General features: G+C 47.2%; 1 protein-coding gene across 1 annotated transcript; it reads left to right on the top strand.

The window, feature by feature from the left end:
* The first annotated feature begins 7372 nt into the window (after positions 1-7372).
* On the top strand, positions 7373-18410 carry LPAR4 (lysophosphatidic acid receptor 4). The gene is made up of 2 exons (XM_054289640.1): positions 7373-7779; positions 16740-18410. The coding sequence occupies exon 2, from the start codon at positions 16893-16895 to the stop codon at positions 17937-17939; it is 1047 nt and encodes a 348-aa protein (XP_054145615.1). The 5' UTR covers positions 7373-7779; positions 16740-16892; the 3' UTR covers positions 17940-18410.
* The last annotated feature ends 1858 nt before the right edge of the window (positions 18411-20268 follow it).

Raw genomic sequence — 20268 nt, forward strand, 5'->3', positions numbered from 1 at the left:
TAAATGGGAAGCCCATGAATTATGAGTGAGGGTCTCATGTTTCATAGAGAGCTGTTCCCCAGAGTGAGGATGTGTGGGAAATAGGAATAAGGATATTTTTCACATTTGTTCATCAGAAAGCACTCTGGGAAGGATTCAGCTGTGGCTGGAGAGTTGGCTGATGATTGCCTTGTACATTGGTTGGGGTGATGCCTTTTTGGGGCTACCTAAAAGCAGAGGCCAGGCAAAATTAAGGGAATAAAAAGTGGTTCTATTTATTGAAGAGCCTTCTAAAGGCACATTTTGGGCAGACAAAGCCCCTGAAGGGCTACACCCAAAAATGGACCACGGGTCAGGGGTTTTCACACTTTCATAAGTTTGGTCCATTTGCATATTGGGGGTTAATCTTCCAATAACATCTTCAGGTAATGAAGTCATTGACCCCAAGTTTGCTCCCCCTCAACTCATTTTTGTTGTACATTTCTTGGGGCCTGAGGCAGTGAGGTGACCTTGACTGCCAGACCTGGAGAGGAATTGTTTTGTCTGCCCAAAATGGGAGAACAGCAGCTAACACTGTACATGGAGTTTAGAGTTATACACTAGAGATTTGTAGGATTACAAATACATGAGAAAAATAAAAGCTAAAATTCTGTCCATGGGAGACCTGTGGACACCACACAGAGATCTGACTGGATAAAGGGACACACCAATAACAACACCACAGTGGCAGGCAGCCAGTGAGTGCTTGTTTCAATTAAATTTGTTTAAGTTTGGTTAAATTTGGTTAAGTTTAGGGTATAAAAAGACTCAGTTTGCTTCAATAAATGAACTTCTTTGGAGTAACAAGGAGGTCTGTGTGTCCTTGCTCCCCGTTGCTACAGGGGTGTGTTGGGGCAGCCACACCTTCCCCAGGCTTGGAAGGACATCAGGAGGAAAGGTAAAAGGACAAAAATAGAGCCACTGCCCTGTTGGTCTTGCTTTCCTCTTCAAAACAAAGCTCTGGTAACAAAGGGAAAGGTTATAGAAGGAATTCCATCCTTATCTAGGGAGCTCCTGGACAGGGAGGCCTCTCCCTAGCATGGTGAAGCTCTTCTTCCCTCAGGAGTCAAAATATTTTTAGCAAAGCAGCCTTTATTTGGTTTATCTCCTGGATTTCTTTGCTTGGTGCTCCATTTCCAACCTGGTGGTCCTGAAGAAATGCCCACCTCCTATCAGGAGATCCTGTGGGACAGCAGTCAGCCTGGGCAGGAATTTTGGGTCATGAGCTTTGGGATGAATCTGAACTTCAGGCTGGACTTTCAATGGATGCCAAGTGTTTATTACAGGCTGGAGAAGGGAGGGCTGGGAGGAAGAAGGTCAGGTCCTGGAGTACCAGGGCTGGGGAATGTGAGGACTCCCTGATGCACAGGGAGGCATTTTGGGGTCATTTTGGAGGCATTTTGGGGCCATTCCCAAAGAAATGCATATCTGCATCTTTCCGGACTATGAAGCAAACCCAGAGCAGACAGCCTTGACTGCTTTTTGCCAAAAGCTTAATTGCAATTAGTGAGGCTGAGGGGAGGCCAAAGTCCCAGCAACAACTGGAGAGAGGGAGTGAAGCGGTGGTGGCATAACACAAATAAACCTGCTTGGATTTGCATAACACTGGGAGCTTGTGCACCAGCAAAGCTCAGGCTGGGCAAGATTAGCTCTGCTAATGAGCTTTGCTAATCCAAGTCCTACAAGTGAGGCACAATTTGGGCATTTGACCCCGGCTGGGCACAATCACAGAGCTCCCTATGAGTGCTGTGCTCCCTGAGGATTGATGATTCCCCAGGCCTGTGCTGAAGGATTTCTCTCCATGACACACACATCATGGTTTTTGTCTGGTTTTCCATTATTCAACCCTTGTGGTTTTTACCACTTCCCTTGGGAGCCTCCAGCGAAGCCCAATCTCTGCATTGTTCCAAACATTTCCTGATATTCAGCTGCTTCTTCCTTCTATTCATGCCCAGCAGAATTGTGCTCCTGCCTGGCTGTGCCCTCGATTGTTTGGGGTGCTCCCAGCCCTTTAAAACTGGGAGTTTTTGCTGTCAGAACACAGAATAAACTCCCTGATTTCTCCTGTCCTTGGGGTATGTTGAAATTTAACCTCCCTCCGTGCTTCTGCCTAGGAACAGCAGCCAGCCCTGGGCAAGTCCTCTGTTGGTGTCTTCTCCCTTCATTTCTGCCCTGTGGTGGCTCTTCTCACCAGGCTGGCTCTCCACATTTCCCAGGGGTTATTTGTGAAAAAACCCTCATTTTCCTCTAGGAAAACAGCAGCACTTGCTAAAGTTACTTTCCAGGTGGAGCCATCCCAAAGCCTCAGCCCAGGGAAGCTGTGAGGGATGAAATGTGGATATGGAACCTCCTGCTGGCACTGACAGCTTGGGTTGAGAGGGACCCCAAGGATCATCCAGTTCAATCCCTGTACATCACCTTCCAGTCCACTGTCCCTGCCTAAAACCCTGGCTGCACCATGTCTGGAATAGGAGCAGTCACGAGGATTCAGGAAAAAACCCCAATAAACCAACTCTACTTCTCTGGATTTTCATTAAAACCCTGCTCTGCAGGAGGGGAAGAAAAGGGAAGGGTTTTGGTGTCCCTTTGGGCACCATCAGGCAGGAGTGATGTCACAGCCTGGGAATCAGGCTCTGGCCAGCTGGAGCAGAGGGCTCTGCTGGAAAACACCTGCTCCCTTTGCCAGGGATAAGATTTCAGAGTAGCTGCATCCTCCTCTCAAAACAGCAGTGTCCATTCCCACTGGGATCTGTCCCAGAAGAACTGGGGAAAAAGAACCAGCAAACCCAGATCTCACAGAAAATACAGACATGGTGAATTTCTGAACTCATTCTGGAGAAGAGAATAACCAGGAATTTCTTTCCTGGATAACATTTCTGCAAGAAGACACAGTGGGCTTGATGTGGTCGTGGCTTGGAAATGGCTCCATGTTATGGGAAAGATAAGGAATGAGAGGGAAGTCTGCAGAATGAATCCCTTCTCCATCAACAAGAGGAATTGAAGGCTTTGAAACTACTTAGACAACCTTGGAAGAGCCAGATGAAATTCCTGTAGGACATCGAAAGCAAAGGAGTGAGGAGTGCTGGAGACAGGGAGAGGACTCTGTCTGCAGAGATGACTTTCCTGGCTTATTGGGAATAAAATAAAAACAAAGGCTGAGGACAAAATGGGAGGTTTGGAGGGATATTCAAGTCCAGGCCTTGGTGCCACCAGAGGTTTGGATTTGCCTGACCCAGCAAACAGCACAAATTTTTATTTTACCTTTTCCCCAATTTCAGCAGCTCATGATCCTGCCTTTGCTTAAGTGCATTAAGTACAGAAAGGTCTAAACATTTGGAGAAGAAATATCCTGGCATCCATTGGCAAAAAGTTCTGTTGGATAGGAAAGTAATGGAACATTAAGTGCTGCTAAATAAACAAACCGAGATTTTTAAGTGAGGCCTTTTTAAAATTGCAAGGGGACGGCTTCAAATGAGCACTTCCCTTTTGTTTTTCTTCTCTGCCATCTCTCTCCAGCACTTAAAATTATTTAAAAATTCTTCTAAATGCTTATTAAAAAACCCCCAAAATTGAAAAGATTATGCTTTGCATTTCCATTTGATTCCAAAGAGATTTTTGGTTGCTGTGTTATAAAACTTTTCAAAAAAGGTTTCAAATGGAAGCCCTGACAGACCACGGAACATTAGGAATTCTGCAGCATTAATGAGTTCTTGAAAGGTTAGAGAATCACAGAATCGTGGAGTGGTTTGGGCTGAAGAGAACTTTCCCACTCCTGCCGTGGGCAGGGATGCCTTCCACTGTCCCAGGTTGCTCCAAGTCCAACCTGGTTCTGTTCAGGAATTTTCCTTTAAAATCTTTTCCATCACCAACCTTGGTTTCTGTAAAGTGATGGTTTTTCTCTTTTCCCCCAGGAAAATGCCACTATTACTGATCTTTTCCTTTAGTTTTCCTGGAAAAACCCTCAATGAAACACCCCATTCAAACAATTAAACCTGTTGCTTTAATCACCCCAGTAATGATCCTTTGGGGTCACCCAGACAGTAAACATTATTCCACAGGAGCTGTGGTCCTAAATCTGATGCTTTAAAAGTGTGAGATCTTCAGAAGCTGTGCCACAGGATGAGAGAATGAGACAGGACATCATGAATGCATTGCAGACAGGCAAAAAATTCCAAATACAACAATTTGAGGCACAAAGTCGATGTTTGGGGCTCACAGGGGTATTCCCTTTCCCAGGCAAGGTTCCTAAACCACTGAGATGCCACCAAGCCACCCCTGTATGCTCCATTTGTGCCACAGCAGCCTGTTCATGGATTCTGTGGATGGAAGGCTCCATGGAATTCTCCAAAGCCATGCAATATTTAAGGCCCAAATGACAAAGGAGTTCTGCTGGGGCAGGAAATGACAGGAAAGGAAGGAGAAAATTAAAAAAAAAAGTTAATGCCTTGGTCATGTATATTCCAGTGGCCTTCAAATGCCAGCTGGATTTGGGTTCTGCTCTTTGGCTCCTTGGAGGGCTCCTAAGTGCCCTGAAGTAGGAAAATTGGCACAAGAAAGCCTCAATTGCCTGAAAATACTCAGCAGGTTTGACAGCAGAAGAATTAAGTGTTAATCACCGGGAAATGCAATACGCTCGTTTTCCGGGCAAAATTATCCCATAAATTCAGGTGTTCCTGCCTGGCTGAAATCAATGGGAATTGCACATCCCAAAGCCACTGACACAACCAGACACAGCCCAGAAGTGTCATTTCCATGGGGATTCTGTGCACAGGCAGCAAATTCTGCAAAGAGGGGGTAAAACTTCTGCTTCCAAACATTGTGCCTTCTCAGCAGCCACCCTTTCCAATAAGATAACAGCCCAGTTTCCCTTGTTTTCCAAAATAACTCCAGATTATTGATGTCCTGCCAATGTTTTAACAAGGAGAGTTCACTAAATCCCACCCTGTCCCAAGTCTAGGACGAACACCATGGGATAAGGGTGGGGACACCAAGTGGGTTGTGCAGAGATGCAGAGCCCAGGAGTCTGCTCCTTGTTTTTCCACTTTAAAGCAAACACTCTTCTGTAACTGGAACCAAGAAGAGAGGCAGCCTCCTCCTTTCTTCATGTTTGGCAAATAAACCTCTCATAAGGGCACTGTGTTGGAGATGTTTGTACTTTATTTATTTAAATGAAAATACACAGAGTGGGCTGATAGCACAACATTTGGCCTATTTAGGAGGAGAAGGATAAAGGCATCCATGGATTACTTTGAGTGCTTTGGAGGGCAGCAGGAATATATTGCTCTGGGGATGTTTTCTTTCTCATCAATACCAAAAATTTTGTGTTCCGTAGGGACAAAATTGTAATGTTCAGGTTTTTATGTGATCTCTATAGGTTAGGGAACACCATCATGGCTCAACCTACAGATTGCACTTTTCCAGCTTCTAGTTCTGGCTGTAGCAGAAAAAATGCTCCTTATAAAAGAAAAAAAAATCCTAAACCAAGTGGTGACTGAATAACCCGCTCACTACAACTTCTGGATTTAATGGTAACCAGGGACAGATACAAAGCTGAAATTACCACGGTGGTTTAGAAGGATGAACTCCACAAAGGGCATAAATCCCATTCCCAATCTCCTGTAACATTTTAAGGAGTTGTTCTCCCAGGCCTTGACGATCCCAACAGCTGAAGACTTTTGTCAGGAGAGTTTAATTAAACCAATAACTGCGGAGAGAAAGCAAACATCCCAGCCAGGCACAGCTGCCTGGGTCCGTTCCAGCAGCAGCAAAGTTGGCACAATCACCACATTCTGCCTAAATTCTCGAAGAGGCACAGAAGTTTTGGGTTAAGATTTATGCTGCATTTAATCTCTAAGGGGCCATCACCCTCCTCTCTGATGGGTTTGCCCAGGCCGGGCAGTTTTGAAGCTCAGACTCAAGATGTTAATCTGAGAAAGGGTTTCAGTGAGTTTATCCTAATCTGTGTCAGAGCACCCAGCTCCCCATATCCTTCTTTCACTAAAAAAAGCTTTCGAATGCGGCGGCGTTGGTCAATGGGTTCCCACTGAGAGGTCTCAGCCTTGCATGAGAATGGGTGTGAAAAGCAGCCGCATCTCCCCAGGGATCAGCATTTCCATGCAGCCGCCTGAAAATGCCCACAAGCCACGAAAATGGGTTTCTGGAAAAGGTACTGGTGATACTGGCTGGTTTTTCCACCCTGAGCCTTCTGCCATCCCCACACTCAGGGACAGCGATGCCTTTGGCCACGCCGCCACCATTCCCCCACATTTTCTGCCTCTATTTTTACCGAACAAACAAAATGGACCTTCGCCCATCGGGAGCAGGAAACATCTGCGCGGCCACCGCTCTCGCTCCGAATACACGCTCCTGTTTTTGTGTTTCGGTGCACCGGGGGCTCGCAGGGGCTGGGGCAGAGCAGCCCGGAGCTCTGGGCTGTTACATGAGATATTCAGGAAGTTATTTGCATGGAGGGATAAAAGCCCGTGCCAGCAGCCGGGTGCGCTGCAGAGGCGACTCAGCCACGGTGGCCACCGGCCCGAGGAATTACATCGCTCGCAGCTTCACAATGAGTTGTTTACTGGCCTTGGCTGCCTGCGGGGAGAGCCAGGGAGAGCGGAGGAAGAGGAGAGACAAACACAATGCGAGCGAGACGCGTTAGGAGGGAGGCTGGGCTTTAGCAGCAGCCCCGGCGTTTCAGCCCCATGGAAGCAGAGAGGGCTGAAAAGGGAATAAAATGAACCATCCGCCGCCTTGCTGCTGCTGCTGCTGCCAGGAGAGCCTGGTCCCTACCTGAAGGGTGATATCGAAGGTAAGAGGGGTGAAAAGAAGCAGGTTTTAGGCAGAGGGCAGATTCACCGCGGGGCAGCTCCCAGGCAGACGCAGCCACGCTTCTCTGAGTGTCTGTAATTATGGCCCTGGAGAAGGAAAGCTGACCGGCTTTCCATCAGGAATCCAGCGATTCAGGGCGAGAGCTCAGACTGTTCCAGTCAGCTCCTCGGAGAAGATTTAAAACAAAACAACAACCCCCAGCCTAACAAACAGCGCCTTTCTAAATCTGCCCAGGGAAATATTTGCTGTTTTATTTCCACAGCCAACTTTGCTCTGCAGTTTCTTAATCTTACCCAGTGCTTTCCCGATTCTCAGCTCCCCCCTCTGCTCCTCACTTTTTTTCTTTTTTTTTTTTTTTTTTAATTGGAAGGCAAAACAATTACGGCCGCGGGAAGGCAAATCCGAGCTTTGAGGAGCTTTTCCCTGCTCGTTCCCATCGGGCACGCTCTCCCAGGCTAATTGCTCAGGAAATCCGCGCTGCTCATTGTCGGGCTGTCCTTAAGCTGCTAATTCCGAGCTGGGAGAGGCTCTGGAAGGGAATCCATGGATAGAGCCCCGCGAGAGGGACCCAGCGGAGAGCCGGGGCGGGGCGGGCTGCGGCGCTAATAACACATCCCTGCCCAATGGAAAGCGTTTCCTATGGAGACCCCCAGGAGTTCCCCCTGCCCACAGCCCCTGCCCAGACATTGGGCCCATTCTTGGTTCCCGATTTCCCAAGGCGCGATGGCAGCGGCGGCGCTCGGCAGCCCCGGTCCCGCTCGGAACAAAGGCCGGGCAGCTGCCGCCCAGCGCGGAGTTTGAGGATGAGCGGCTGAACTTGGACAAAGTGGGATTCCCGCGTGGGAATTGCGCGGTTCGTGTCCCCGGGACACAAAGGACTGTCAGGGAGGGGTCCCCTGGAAGCCCCGAGCCCCGGGAATGGTGGCGGTCCCGGTAAGTTCCCCCCTTGCCGAGGCAGGAAAAGCGGCCGGGTTTCATGGCAGCCCCGGGCGGGGGTTCTGAGGGCTGGGGTGGATGTGGGGGATGAATCCCGCCGGGTTTCACTGCAGATCCGCGGTGTTTTCCCCTTCCCCCTGCTCCAGCCCTGCCGTGGCTGGGGCTGCTTAAAGGCAGAAAGATGAGCTCCAAGTTTTGGGGAAGTAATTCCCATGCGAGCTGCTCCTCCAGATTGCATGGAAATGGTTCTGACTCCCAGCGCGATTCTCCATTGCCATCGAGATTCTCGTTGTGGCACTGCAGGTGACAAGTTTAGGAGTTTTCTGTCCTGTTGTTTGTTGTGTGTTTGTGAAAAGGATCCCTTGGTTACAGCTTCCTTTTGTACTTGAAGTCAGTGTCATAAAGACACTTTAGATTTATAATGCATTGGATAGAAATGTGGCATTCACCTTCGTTTAATGGAGGGCTGGTTAAACTATAATGTTTAATTTCTAATGTTTTTGTATAAACTATACAAAAACATTAGAAATTAAGTTATAAATATTATACTGAAAACTTTAAAAATTCGATTTATCGCTTCTGCTTCCATTCATGGCTAAAATCTACTCCTTTAAAGCTGCAAAATTCAATGAGAAAAATTCAAAGACAGGTCTGAAAAAAACACCGGGTGTCTGAAGTAAAATGAACGATGAACAACATCATTTAAAGATTTGGCTGTTGGGAGGAGAGAGGATTTAACACAATATAAGCACATGGCAGACAAATTTGCAGGAAGACTTTGGAGGTTTTAATGACATTCCCAAATCATTGTTTGAGAGGAGACAATTGTGTGTGGTTTTTGTGTTGCTGCCCTATAGGAACAGAACAGTCAAATCCAGAGGATGGGAAGTGCAAAGTTCACAGCTCGGTGATAAGGACATTCCCCCCTTGTAGTACTTTTCCATCTTCTTGCCCTTTAGGAGCATTCCCTAAAAACAAAACAGGCAGGAAACCCTGGTACTTTGGGGGGTTCAAAGCCTCTGCATTTTAACAGAAAGTCCTGAAACACAGAGGAGGGAGGAAGGGGGTGGGAGAGGAGGCTGAACAAACATTTCCATGGAATCCTTTGAGGCTAAAAATGAGAATCCTCTTCAACTGATAAAAATCGGATTCTTCCAAATTCCGGGGTCAAGAGCTCAGCTCCACACAGACAGACACAAGAAATGCTCCAGTTCTGCACATTTAGGGCATTGCAATGAGGCCCAAAACTGCAAAGCTGCACCTGGGGCTGCTGAGGAGGAGGGATGGAAACATTCCCTGGGCAGGGAGAGGATGCTCTCCCAGCTGGAGGATGGATCAGTCCTCCAGCAGTGAGTGACCTCATGGCTGGAGCACAGGAGCAGAAATTAAATCAGTCTTATCCACAGCTTGGGCCAGATCCTGGGGACAGGGTGCACTGTTGGAGGGGACGTGGCAAAGCCATGTGGGATTCTGTCACTGTGGCACTTGGAGCCATCTGGGTGGATGCCATGTCCATGATCCATCCGCGGCACTGCCCCTCGCCCTGCTTACAGCACATTTGGGATTTTGATATTTCCCATTGTCTGGGTGTTACTGGTCAGGGCTGTGTGGCTGGAGTGGCGCTCCAGGATCCCAAAGGAGCCGGCAGGGCAGGGTGGGGAGAGGCTTTAGTCTCTTTCATTTGATGGCTCCTGGAGCACTCAGCCACCCTCAGCAGGTCTTTCCAGGTCAAGCCTGCGTGCAGAGCCGCACTCTGCTCCTCCTCCTTAAATAAGGATCCGATTTAGTCCCGGGGAAGGGGAGCCACCACTTTCCACAGAAGGGAAATTCTCTCCCTGAAAAGAGGAGCTCTTTATTCCCAGAGCAGACAGTGGCTCTGCAAGGCTTCCTCCTGCACCAGCTCCCAGTTCAGCCCCATCAAAGGGGTAAAGATCCACCCTGCTCCAGAGCCAGACCAGCCTGAGCTGACCCTGCTGCAGGAAAACTTGCTGGATTATTTGTGATGTGTTTGGTTGGTAGGAAGAGGAAGATCTCTTTATCTTGGCAAGTGAAATTAAGGGACATTCATCAGTCCCTGAGCCCTGAGACAAAGGTGTGTTCTGGCAGCAGAAGCAGATCCTTTCTCTGCTCAAAACATGAGCTCATCAGGCTGTGAGACCCTGTGATGCTGTAAACCCACAGCCACAGCAGACCTCTTCTTTTCCTCTCATAATATTCCCATTTTCCTTTCTTGAACCTGCAGACAACTCACCCTCGTCCTCCCCAGCATGTTTTACAGATGGATATAACCATATTTAGCAGGAAAAGCAGCAGCCAGCCTTGCACGATGCCAAAATGTCATTGCCTTGCCCTCATCTTATAATTAGAAATCTGATTTCTAAGAAGCTTCACTGCAGAAGCTTTGCAGTGAAGCTATTTGGAAATCAGATCTTTAGCTGCGATTGGATATTTCTGCATTGTGGAGTAATTTCTTGGTTATTTTACCATTTTACAGAAAAAGCCAGGTTGGGCAAGGCTTGGCGGTAGAAGGTGTCTCTGCCCATGGCAGGGATTGAACAGGATGGGTTGAAGTTCCCTTCCAACCCAAACCATCCTGGGATTCTACAATCCTCAAAATTTCCCCTTTTCCCCTCAAGATAAAGCCATTAAAGAGAAAAAAGCCCTGTTAGATCAACCCATTGCAGTAAATAATGCAGGGCATAGATCCCCAAGGTCCCAAACACGGATTTTGTCCAGCCCCATGGATGGACTGGCCCAGCACCCAAAGCAATCCAGACAGCCCCTCCAGCCAGGCCACCCTGCCAAGGTGAAATTGGTGTTTGTGCTGCTGTGCTGGCACCTTCTTGCTGCAAGGCAAGGCAAAAAAAGTCCATAATTTCTGATAATGGAAGGAGAAAGTTCTCAGCTCTCCCATTTCAGCAAAGGGAGTGCAGAGGATCCAGCCCAAGGGGATGAGGATGGGGTGGCAGGAGGGCTCCACGTGGCTCAGAGGAGCTGAGGAAAGGCAACAAGGAGCCAAAAAAGCCAAGGAATGGCCGAGGAACCACTGGAAATTGTGTCAGGGAAAGCAAAGAAAGGCAGCTTGTTGGGCAGGGCTGACTGGGAACCTTTTGGAGCTGTGAGCAAATAAACCCAGGCCTGTTGTTGGAGTCCCCAGTGGCTCAGGGAAACAGGAGTCTCTTATTTTTTTATGTTGTTTTTTTTTTTTCTTAGCCACACTTTGTAATGAACCAGAGCTACATCAAGGACACCGCAACCTCTACCACAAACATTATTCCTGGGTGAAAACAACCTGGTCAGACAGGGTAACTTTGCTTTTCAGCACTTCATCAGCTTTTCTTTGCATCTAAATCTTCCCTATTGAACCCAGCACTGCCATTATCCAGCAATCCCTGGGGCTCCAAACGAGCAGCATTCCCTCACTCCTCCAGCGCCAAAGGCCGGGCAAAAAGCCGCTCTTACAAGTGTTAAATAATGCAAACTTCGCCGAGCAGTTTGGGGTGAATCCCATCGTTTCCTGGCGGCGGCCCAGCCCCTCCGGAGGCTGCTGGGGATGGGGAGAGGCAGAGCACGCCAAGGGTTAAAGGGTGATGTAAATGGAGAGAGACATTCCCAGTGCAAACAAAAGGAGAGTCATGCCCTGAGGATCAGTGGCTGAATGTGGGCTAAGGCGGTTCGCGAATCTCTTCTGAAGGAAACATTTTAATTAGCTCAATCCAAAACAGATACAGCCCAGAGAAGGCACCACGAGCAGGAAATGCTTTGTAAGTCTCAGAGGACAGTGAGGAGACAACGGCGGTGCTCAGCAATTAAAAACAAAACAAAAAAAAAAACAAAAAAAAAAGGGAGAAAAAAGGAGAGCACCTTTAGGGTTCGGGCTGAGAGGCTCAGGTTTCCTTCCCTGCTCCATCCTGGAGAAGGATTGAATCGGGGTGTACATCAGAAAGGAGATGCTGAGTTTGCAGGGGGTGCGAGGGTCCCCAGGAGCTCAGCCCAGCCCAGGGGACAGCAGCGGCTCCCACCCCATCCCTGCGCTCATTCCCGGCCCAGTGAGAGGCGATGCCTCCCCAAGTCCCCCAGGTTTGGGGTTTTTCTCTGAAAAACCATCTGCTGAAACCTCACTGAAGCGAGTCCCTCCCAGCGCCAGCTTCCCACAGGTACAGCAGGCGATGTCGCACCCGCAGCAAGGGCTGGGGACTGCCAGGCCCGGTGACACTGAGCACAATAAGTGTCAAAGCCATGAATGAGAGCCTTCCTGCGCTGGTTTTTAGGCTAATCACCCGCAAACGTCCCCATTGCCCGGCATACCGGCCGGGCATTCACTCCGATAAACCGGGCGAGAATGGCGCTTTGAAGCTCCACGAACCTCCGTGGACTTCAAAGTCCCACTTGTGTCTGCTCTTTCCCCACTGTTCTCCAATACATCACTTAGGATTAGGAAATGAAAGAGATTAAAGCGTTTCTCCTTCCCAGCGCTCGGGATCCTCAATGGAGCTTTGTTTACAGGCAGCTGCTCCGCTTCCCGGCCTCTAATCCCGGCCTTCCCCTGCTCCCACCGCACCGCACCGGGCAGAGAAGTGGGAATCTGCCAGCATGGAGCACTCTCAGACACTCAGCGAGCTGAGCCCAGCCCCAAAATTGGCGTCACAAGCTATTTCCCATCCCTACACCTTTCTCTGGAGGAGCCACATCCAGCATCACCTGCTCCAGCTGCTCCAGCTTTCCATAAACCCACACTGCTGGGAAAGCAGAGTGCAGCACCAGCTCCTGCCCTGGCAGCCTCCAACAGGGAAAAATCAGCCACCAGATTGCCCCAGACTGCAGGTTTGTCCTTAAAGCTGCTGCCAGTTCACACTCTCGGAGCTCTCCCTGAACAAAACCAACTTTTACTGACAAAAGAAAATAGAAGTAAGTGGAAATTCCATTGCTGGAGCTGAGATGTTCAGTTTTTCATACAGAAAAAGGTTTTGGTTTTTAAAAAATGTATAATAGTTTTGATTTTAATTATTCAGACAATTTCAGTTTACTTATTTTATCTATAGTCACCAGTCTGACAGAACCCAAGTCCTACAGACTTACACAGAATTATCATCTCTGCAAAAATCTGCCAAAACCCCAAACATCCCCCCACAAAAAGCCCTTATTTGTACCTTCTGCCTAATTAAAGTGGAGCAAAGGAAGGAAATAAATGCCAAGAAGCTGCAGAGCTGAGTTTGTTGTACAGCTGTAACCCTGGGCTCCGTGGTGGGAGTAAGTTACTCATCCCACAGGTGTTGTAGCAATGGGGTGAGGAGCAGGGAGCTGCACACCCTGGAGTAAATGGAATTCTTGTCAGGAGAAGGCAGAAATAAAGCTCTTGCTGTGCCCCAGGGAAATCCCTATTTATTTCCAAGGCTGGGACTAGCAAAACACAAGGAGTGGTGCCATAACCTGGGAGAAAACCCAGAGAAACCTCCCCAAACCCCACTGTCCTGCAGGTTTTGCCTTCTCTACCTATAAACCTTTGTTTCTCAAGATTAGAGAGATAACCTGAGTACACACCACGATAATCCAGCAAAGATCCTTCAGCCCTGGGAGGTTTTCCCATCAGGGCTGTGCCAGACCTCCCAAAGCCAGGGCTCAAATGAACACCCAGGGTGTCCTTCACGTCCAGACTGATAAAGTTCCACTCATCTGACACCTCACATGACTAAAAGAAAATGTGATGATGCCAAAAATGCCAGCCCCAAACTCCATGCTGGTGTTTTTCTGACCTCAGCTTGCTGCACATGTGGAGAACGGGATCAGTGTGGAGCAGGAACAATGGGATAATGGAATGACAGGGCTGGTTTTAAATTTGTTTTTTCCCTGCAGTAATTCCTGTTCTGACAAACAGCTCCTCTGGATGGAGTTGCAGTCTGGCAGTCTGGAGGTGTCTTGGGGTGCTGGGAGGAGGAAATACAGGAATTGTAAACAGGATACTCAGGCACCATAGGAAGTAACACCAAGTTTTCCTCTCTTTTCAGTCCATGGAGGATGGGATATTTCTACTATAAAAGAGCAAAGCCTGGAGCTACTCTGCTGATCCTCACTCTGAATTACAGGGTTTTGTGAGGGATGGCTGCTGGAGGTTTGCTGGTACCATCCCTACTAGGAGAGAGAATATTCTGAATATTATCACACTAAACAGGGGGTTTATTCCATTACATTCATCCCCTCTTGGACTCGCCCCCAGTTGAAATATAGGATTTAAAGCTTTACCCTGCCTGAAATATAAAAAAACCCCTACTTTGTCATCCGGTATTTACTCAGTTTTAAAAAATATATTGCTTTACTTTTTCTCAGCAAGGCAACAGCAGTGTTGTCCATGAAGAGCATCCCACTGCTTCAATCCATAGTGGAAAGGAAGGAAATTTTACACTGGGAAAACTCAATCTGTGGACTCGTCCTACAGAATTTAAAGCACATGGCTGGGTTTCAAAGCCACTTGTCAGCTTGTTTAAACACCTCAGGGTTCCATAGGTAAACAAGGCAGGCTGTATTTTAAAGCCCATAAGTTAACTAGACAATTGCTGGCAGGCAATTCCCAGAGATTAGACACTGGAAAAAAGCGGGATTTGACCTTGGGGCTGTCTGGAGCAGAGCAGGGAGAAAAGAGTCAGGTGATGGAGCATCTTTTTTCTTGTGTGAGGAGTACCTGGGTCAAGCTGGTGGCAACACTTGGTCAGCAGCAAAGGTGAGAGTTCCAAAGGCACCTTGCAGACCTGGCTCTTGAGGAACTGCCAAAATCCAGGTTGGAAAGTGGGGTTTCCATCAAACTCCTAGGCTGTGTGAGGTTTCCAAGGACACCCAATCCCTCTGAGGGGACCCTGCACCAGGAGAGTGTGGCACACCTGGGGTTCACACACCCAGGGAGTCACATTCCAGCATAAACACAAACTCCTGATGGAGATAACAGGGATGTCTGCACTGGGAGGGAGCTCCAAGACAAGGATTTAATGCTTTAGGTTGAAGGTTAAGCCAAGGCTCAGCTATTCCTGTTGGAGCTCATGTGAGCTTTCCAGTCCAACTTAGCTTGTGTTTAAAGGCATTTGAACTTTCAGACAAGACCTTTCCTTTTTTCCTTTTACCACAGATCCAAAGAAAGTGAGTTCAATTCCACATTTGAGATTTTACTCAGTCCTTCCTATAAAGTTAAATATTTTACATCCTGTTTTTAGCTTGTTTTCCAATAAAGTTCATTTAACCATGAATTGAGGAGGAAGAATGTCTCCACAGGAGAGACCTCCAAGTTCCAATCCATCTTTTTGGATGTCCAAAGGATGAAGTCATCTGGGAAGGCAGATCTGGGCATCCTCCTTTCTTGTCACTTTGCCAGGTGCAAAGGTGAGGTGCTGCCTGCTCCCAGGGGCACAGCACCAGATTTTGGGAAGCCTGTGGTTCTCCAGGCATTCCCAGGTGAGGAACTTGCCCCTTTCCCCACAGCAAAGCCGTGGCTATCCCAGCTTTCCCAACACTTGCCATTTTACCAGCAAGGCTGACAGCCTGCATGCGAGAACTCCAGGAGGAAAACATACAGAAAACATCTGATTTTGATCATTTGCATCCCAAATTGTCTCCAAACCATGATTTGTTTCCCATTTTATTTGTTTATATGTTGCCATTGCAACCTTTAACACAACTCAGTGACAGGTTTGGAGCTGAAACTCCTCTGTCAGGGGCTCACTCTGGAAAAGATCCCACTCTTCACAAGGGTTTCGCCTCCAAATTACTCCCAGTTGTAGCTCCTAAATTTCTTAGATTACAAGGAGATTCCAAACTAGTTCTTATTTGGTTGGCTGGAGTTTGTAAGGAAAAGGTCTTTCCCTTTGTGACCCAGTTTTGCTCCACAATTCCAAGAAGTGTTGAGCTCATGATCCAACTCACAAACCCTCCTTGCTCCAGAATGACTTTTCTTGAGGAGACTTTCCAAGGGATTATTCTCACAGGCATTAAAAATACTTAAAATAGCCAGGAGAGATGATCCAGGGAGTTCAGGAAGCACCTATGTCCAAGTAAAAACATGCTCACTTCACGTGTCTCCAAAGCTTGTTGAGTTGGGACAGAGTCTTAAAAGAGTGTAGTCCATGAGATTTCCCAAATTTCACATTCCAAACCTCGACAAAGAGGAGGAATGAAAAGCAGCTGTTGATACAGCTTAGAGAAATCTTTCTTGGGAAAGTTTTACACTTGCAAAAAAATTCCTTTTGGAAGTAATACCATATTTGCAGACATTTTTAAGCAAGGAAAAAAAGGGAAACATGGCTTTGGGAAGTGTTTTTGGTAAATATTTCTGAGCTACAACAGTTTTCCACTTTGGAAAAAATGTGTAAGGATGCTTCTATTTTCAATTAGGAAAAAAAGGCAAAGCAGCTCTTCTTTATCATTGGTATTGGTGGGCTTTTTTAATACTTTTGCATCAAAAAAGGTTGAAAATCCATAGAATTCACCTTTGTGCACAGTTTAAAGCAAACACTACAACTTTCAGCTTTTCTCCTCCTGTTACAGGTCTAGGGCAAAATTTCAGATGTTTCATTCTGTTCAATTTCTTTCCAAACATACTGGGCCAATTCCATCTCAGATTTTAAAGAAAAACCTTTCCAAGGGGAATGTTGGAATTATCATAGAATTGTTGGGGTTGGAAAGGACCTTAAAGCCCCTCTTGTTCCAACCCCTGCCATGGACAGGGACACTTTCCATAGACCAGAGAACAATCATTCTCCTTCAAACTGGAGGATGAGAGAGGGATGAAAGAAAAGGAAAGGCTAAATTCAGTAAATTCCATCTCCAACTGTGAAAAACTCCAATAATACTGGAATTTGTAAAGACTCACTTGAAAACTAATTCCTGCTGTAGTTTGCACATCCGTTAATTTGGGAATTTCTCTTGCTCAGCCACTTTGGTTCAAGACTGATGGCAGTTCTCTCTCTCTCCTTTAGGATGAAAGGATCCGTGAGGGAGATGTGGTAGGAAGGAGTCCAGCCACCTCCCTGGAATGCGTTCCTTCGGGAAGGGACGAGCTCCCTGCCTTATTTTATGGATGTCACTGAAGTAGACTTTGAAGGCCTTTGGAAGCCCATCCCAGACTTGGCATGGGAAACCACAGCAACAACCATACCTGCCTGACAGATGATTCCTTCAAGTACAACCTGTACGGAGCCGTGTACAGCGTGGTCTTCATCCTTGGCTTGATCACAAACTGCGCCTCCCTCTTCGTCTTCCTCTTCCGCATGAAGATGAGGAGCGAGACGGCCATTTTCATGACCAACCTGGCGGTTTCAGACTTGCTTTTTGTCTTCACTTTGCCCTTTAAGATTTTCTACAACTTCAACAGGCACTGGCCCTTCGGGGACAGCCTGTGCAAGATCTCGGGCACGGCGTTCCTCACCAACATCTACGGGAGCATGCTGTTCCTGACCTGCATCAGTGTGGATCGCTTCCTGGCCATCGTGTATCCCTTCCGCTCCCGCACCATCCGCACCCGGAGGAATTCCGCCATCGTCTGCGCCGGCGTTTGGATCCTGGTGCTCAGCGGAGGAATTTCGGCCTCGCTCTTCTCCACCACCAATGTGTCCAACACCAGCACCACCTGTTTCGAAGGGTTCTCCAAAAGGATCTGGAAAACCTACCTGTCCAAGATCACCATATTTATTGAGGTGGTGGGATTCATCATCCCTCTGCTGCTCAACCTCACGTGCTCCTCTCTGGTTCTCCGGACTTTACGGAAGCCGGCCACCCTGTCCCAGATTGGGACGAACAAGGAGAAGGTGCTGAAGATGATCATCGTGCACGTGGCCATTTTCGTGGTGTGCTTTGTTCCCTACAACTCCATCCTGTTCCTGTACGCGCTCGTGCGCTCCCAGGCCATCGCCAACTGCTCCCTGGAGAGGTTTGCCAGGACCATGTATCCCATCACGTTGTGCATCGCCACCCTCAACTGCTGCTTCGACCCCTTCATCTACTACTTCACCTCCGAGTCCTTCCAGAAGTCCTTCAACATCAAAACCCAGATCAAAATGGATTCTCTCTTCAAGACGGAGATGCCACTCACAAAGACGGCGCTGCCGGCGCCGCAGGATGAGATCAGTGACCAGGCCATCACCAACGGGGGAGATCCCACATCTGAATCCCATTTCTAGGGAGATGTTTACACAGGGAGTTACCCCCCATTAACTCCTGATTAACACCACGTGGCAAAGAGCAGCTCCAGAAAATGGGGGCTCGCACGTGGAGTTAATGAAGAAAAGCTGCTGGGGGACGACAGATCCTCGCACTGGGATGGTCCCGTCACGTTCCACAGGTGAACACAAAGTGTGAAAATCCCAATGGATCTCCCTTTGGAGATTATGGATAGGCTACAACACATGCATCAACTCAGGAGGGAACAGAACAGCTTCTTTAACCAGAAGATGCCAACATTTGGCATTTTTCCCCCTCAGCAGTTGACATGGGACCAGTTGGGAAATAGAAAATTTCATTTTTTTAGAGATTCCTGACAATATTTCTGCCTTCTGCAGGTGCATCCTCATCCTCATATGTTAACTCAGTAACTTCCCACAATATGTATGTTTGCTTACAAAGGCATAATAAAAGCTTGTGGCTTTTCCTTACTCCACTGCCAGAGTGCAGAGCCTGGTTTTCCTAGAGACTGGAATTTATGGAGAGGTTTGAAGTGTAAATAATTGTTTAGCAATTAGGCAAAAAGAGTTGCTTGGTGACAGAAAAGATAATAAGAAAAAAAAGATAATTATTACTGCAGTTTTGAAAGATGAAGTTTCATTTTTATCAGATTAAGCTGTCATTTAATTTATTTGATTATTTTTAGTGCCACCTCTGGGAAGGAGTAAAGAGCTCATTAATGATCTGTTGCACCTGGGCTTTTATATCCCAGAGGATTTTATTATTATTTCTGGGAAGGGCTGCACTGTAAGGTCAGCTGTAGAAGGGCCTGAGACCCCAGAGTTCTTTCAAGGGAAAAGCTCCCATACAGAAGCTGAGGCAGCTGAAGGCCCAGGAGTGCTGATCCCACTGAAATATGGACAAGAATTGTCACACCACCCAACTAAGGGAGGATCTGTGATTGTTTAATGGGTATTTAGGGCCTCAAGGTAACTCAAAAACCAATTTGCTGCACTCTTTTCTTAGCTGGTTACAGCAATATTGTCTTGTTTTCCAATTAATTTATTACCTTTCTTTTTATAGATTACAGAAATATATGGAAAATTAATTATTTGTATGTGTTGCATTTTACCACCTGGTTCCTTTCTCCAGCTCTTGGCTTGTGTTTGAAGCTCTACAGCCCTTCCCAGGCTGGTTCATTCTTAAGTGTAAGAAACAGAAATGAGGAGAACAATTTCATTTGAAAAAATATAAAGTTACAACTTGTTAGCTCAGCAATCTACATTACCATGGCAAAGCTACTTCTAGGGAATTATTGCCAAAAAAAGAAACAAATTATTAATTGAGCAGATGTTTTCCACTCAACTCTATTTTAAGTCTCTCTGATGAAGCCTCGTGAGATACAAGAGCAGCACCTCAAATGTGATCATTTAAAGCAACAGAGGTTGAAGTGTGAGAAGAATTCAGCTGTAAAATGTTAATGCTTCCAAGGGAATATTTATTTAGCACTGCATTCACTTTGAATAAAGAAGTCAGTGGCTAACCAAGGTTGAGAGACCCCAAAAATGATTCTATTTCAGCCCTAAAATGTCAGTTATTGGAGAAAAGCATATGATCAACTCATTATACACTGAGAGCATGAAGGCAGCCAAAAATATTGTATTTCAGCTCTGAGTTACAGCAGTATTTACTGGAAACTTGCACACAGCACTGGCCTGGGAGGCTTTTCTGGAGATTAAACCCACAGACAATTGCACTTTGGAGCAGAAGAATGTGAAAACAGGGAGAGATCATTGAAAAAAGTTGGTGGAATGAGGTCAGTGTGGCAGGACAAGGGATAGGCAGTGACAGGGAATTTGTCAGCAGCTGGGAAAGGTTTACCTCCAGCCCAAGGGATGAGCTGGGCTTTAGGAAGCAGCAATATTTGCCATTTAACCAGTGCCTTGTCACTTTTCCTGCCTGTGCCCCTTTCCTACTGCAGCCAAACTCTCCATAGGGAATTTTAAAATCCATATTTCCTTTGGCTGATCAGCCCATCTCATTTCAGAGAAGTGTGCATTTCAGAGAAGTTGTTCCCTTCAGATCAAAAGGCAAAGAGAGGGATTTGCCAGGCAGGGCTCTCCCTAAGGAGCAAATCCTTCATCCCATGGCAGAGGAGGACTGGGGAACCATCAGCAGCTCTGACACACCCCAAACTCTGTGAGAAATGGGGCACCCCATCCCAAACCCTGCCAGGAATTGGCAGGAACTTAATGAGACACAAGCTGCATTTTTAGGGATGAGAGAGGGAAGGGAAAAGAGCAGGAAGAATTCATTAATAAATTTCATTTCTAGGGGTGGGAGAGAGAA

Source organism: Melozone crissalis, unplaced genomic scaffold, assembly GCF_028551555.1.
Source record: "Melozone crissalis strain CALT ecotype California unplaced genomic scaffold, PUWL_Pcris_2 ptg000068l_1, whole genome shotgun sequence".
NCBI lineage: Eukaryota > Metazoa > Chordata > Aves > Passeriformes > Passerellidae > Melozone > Melozone crissalis.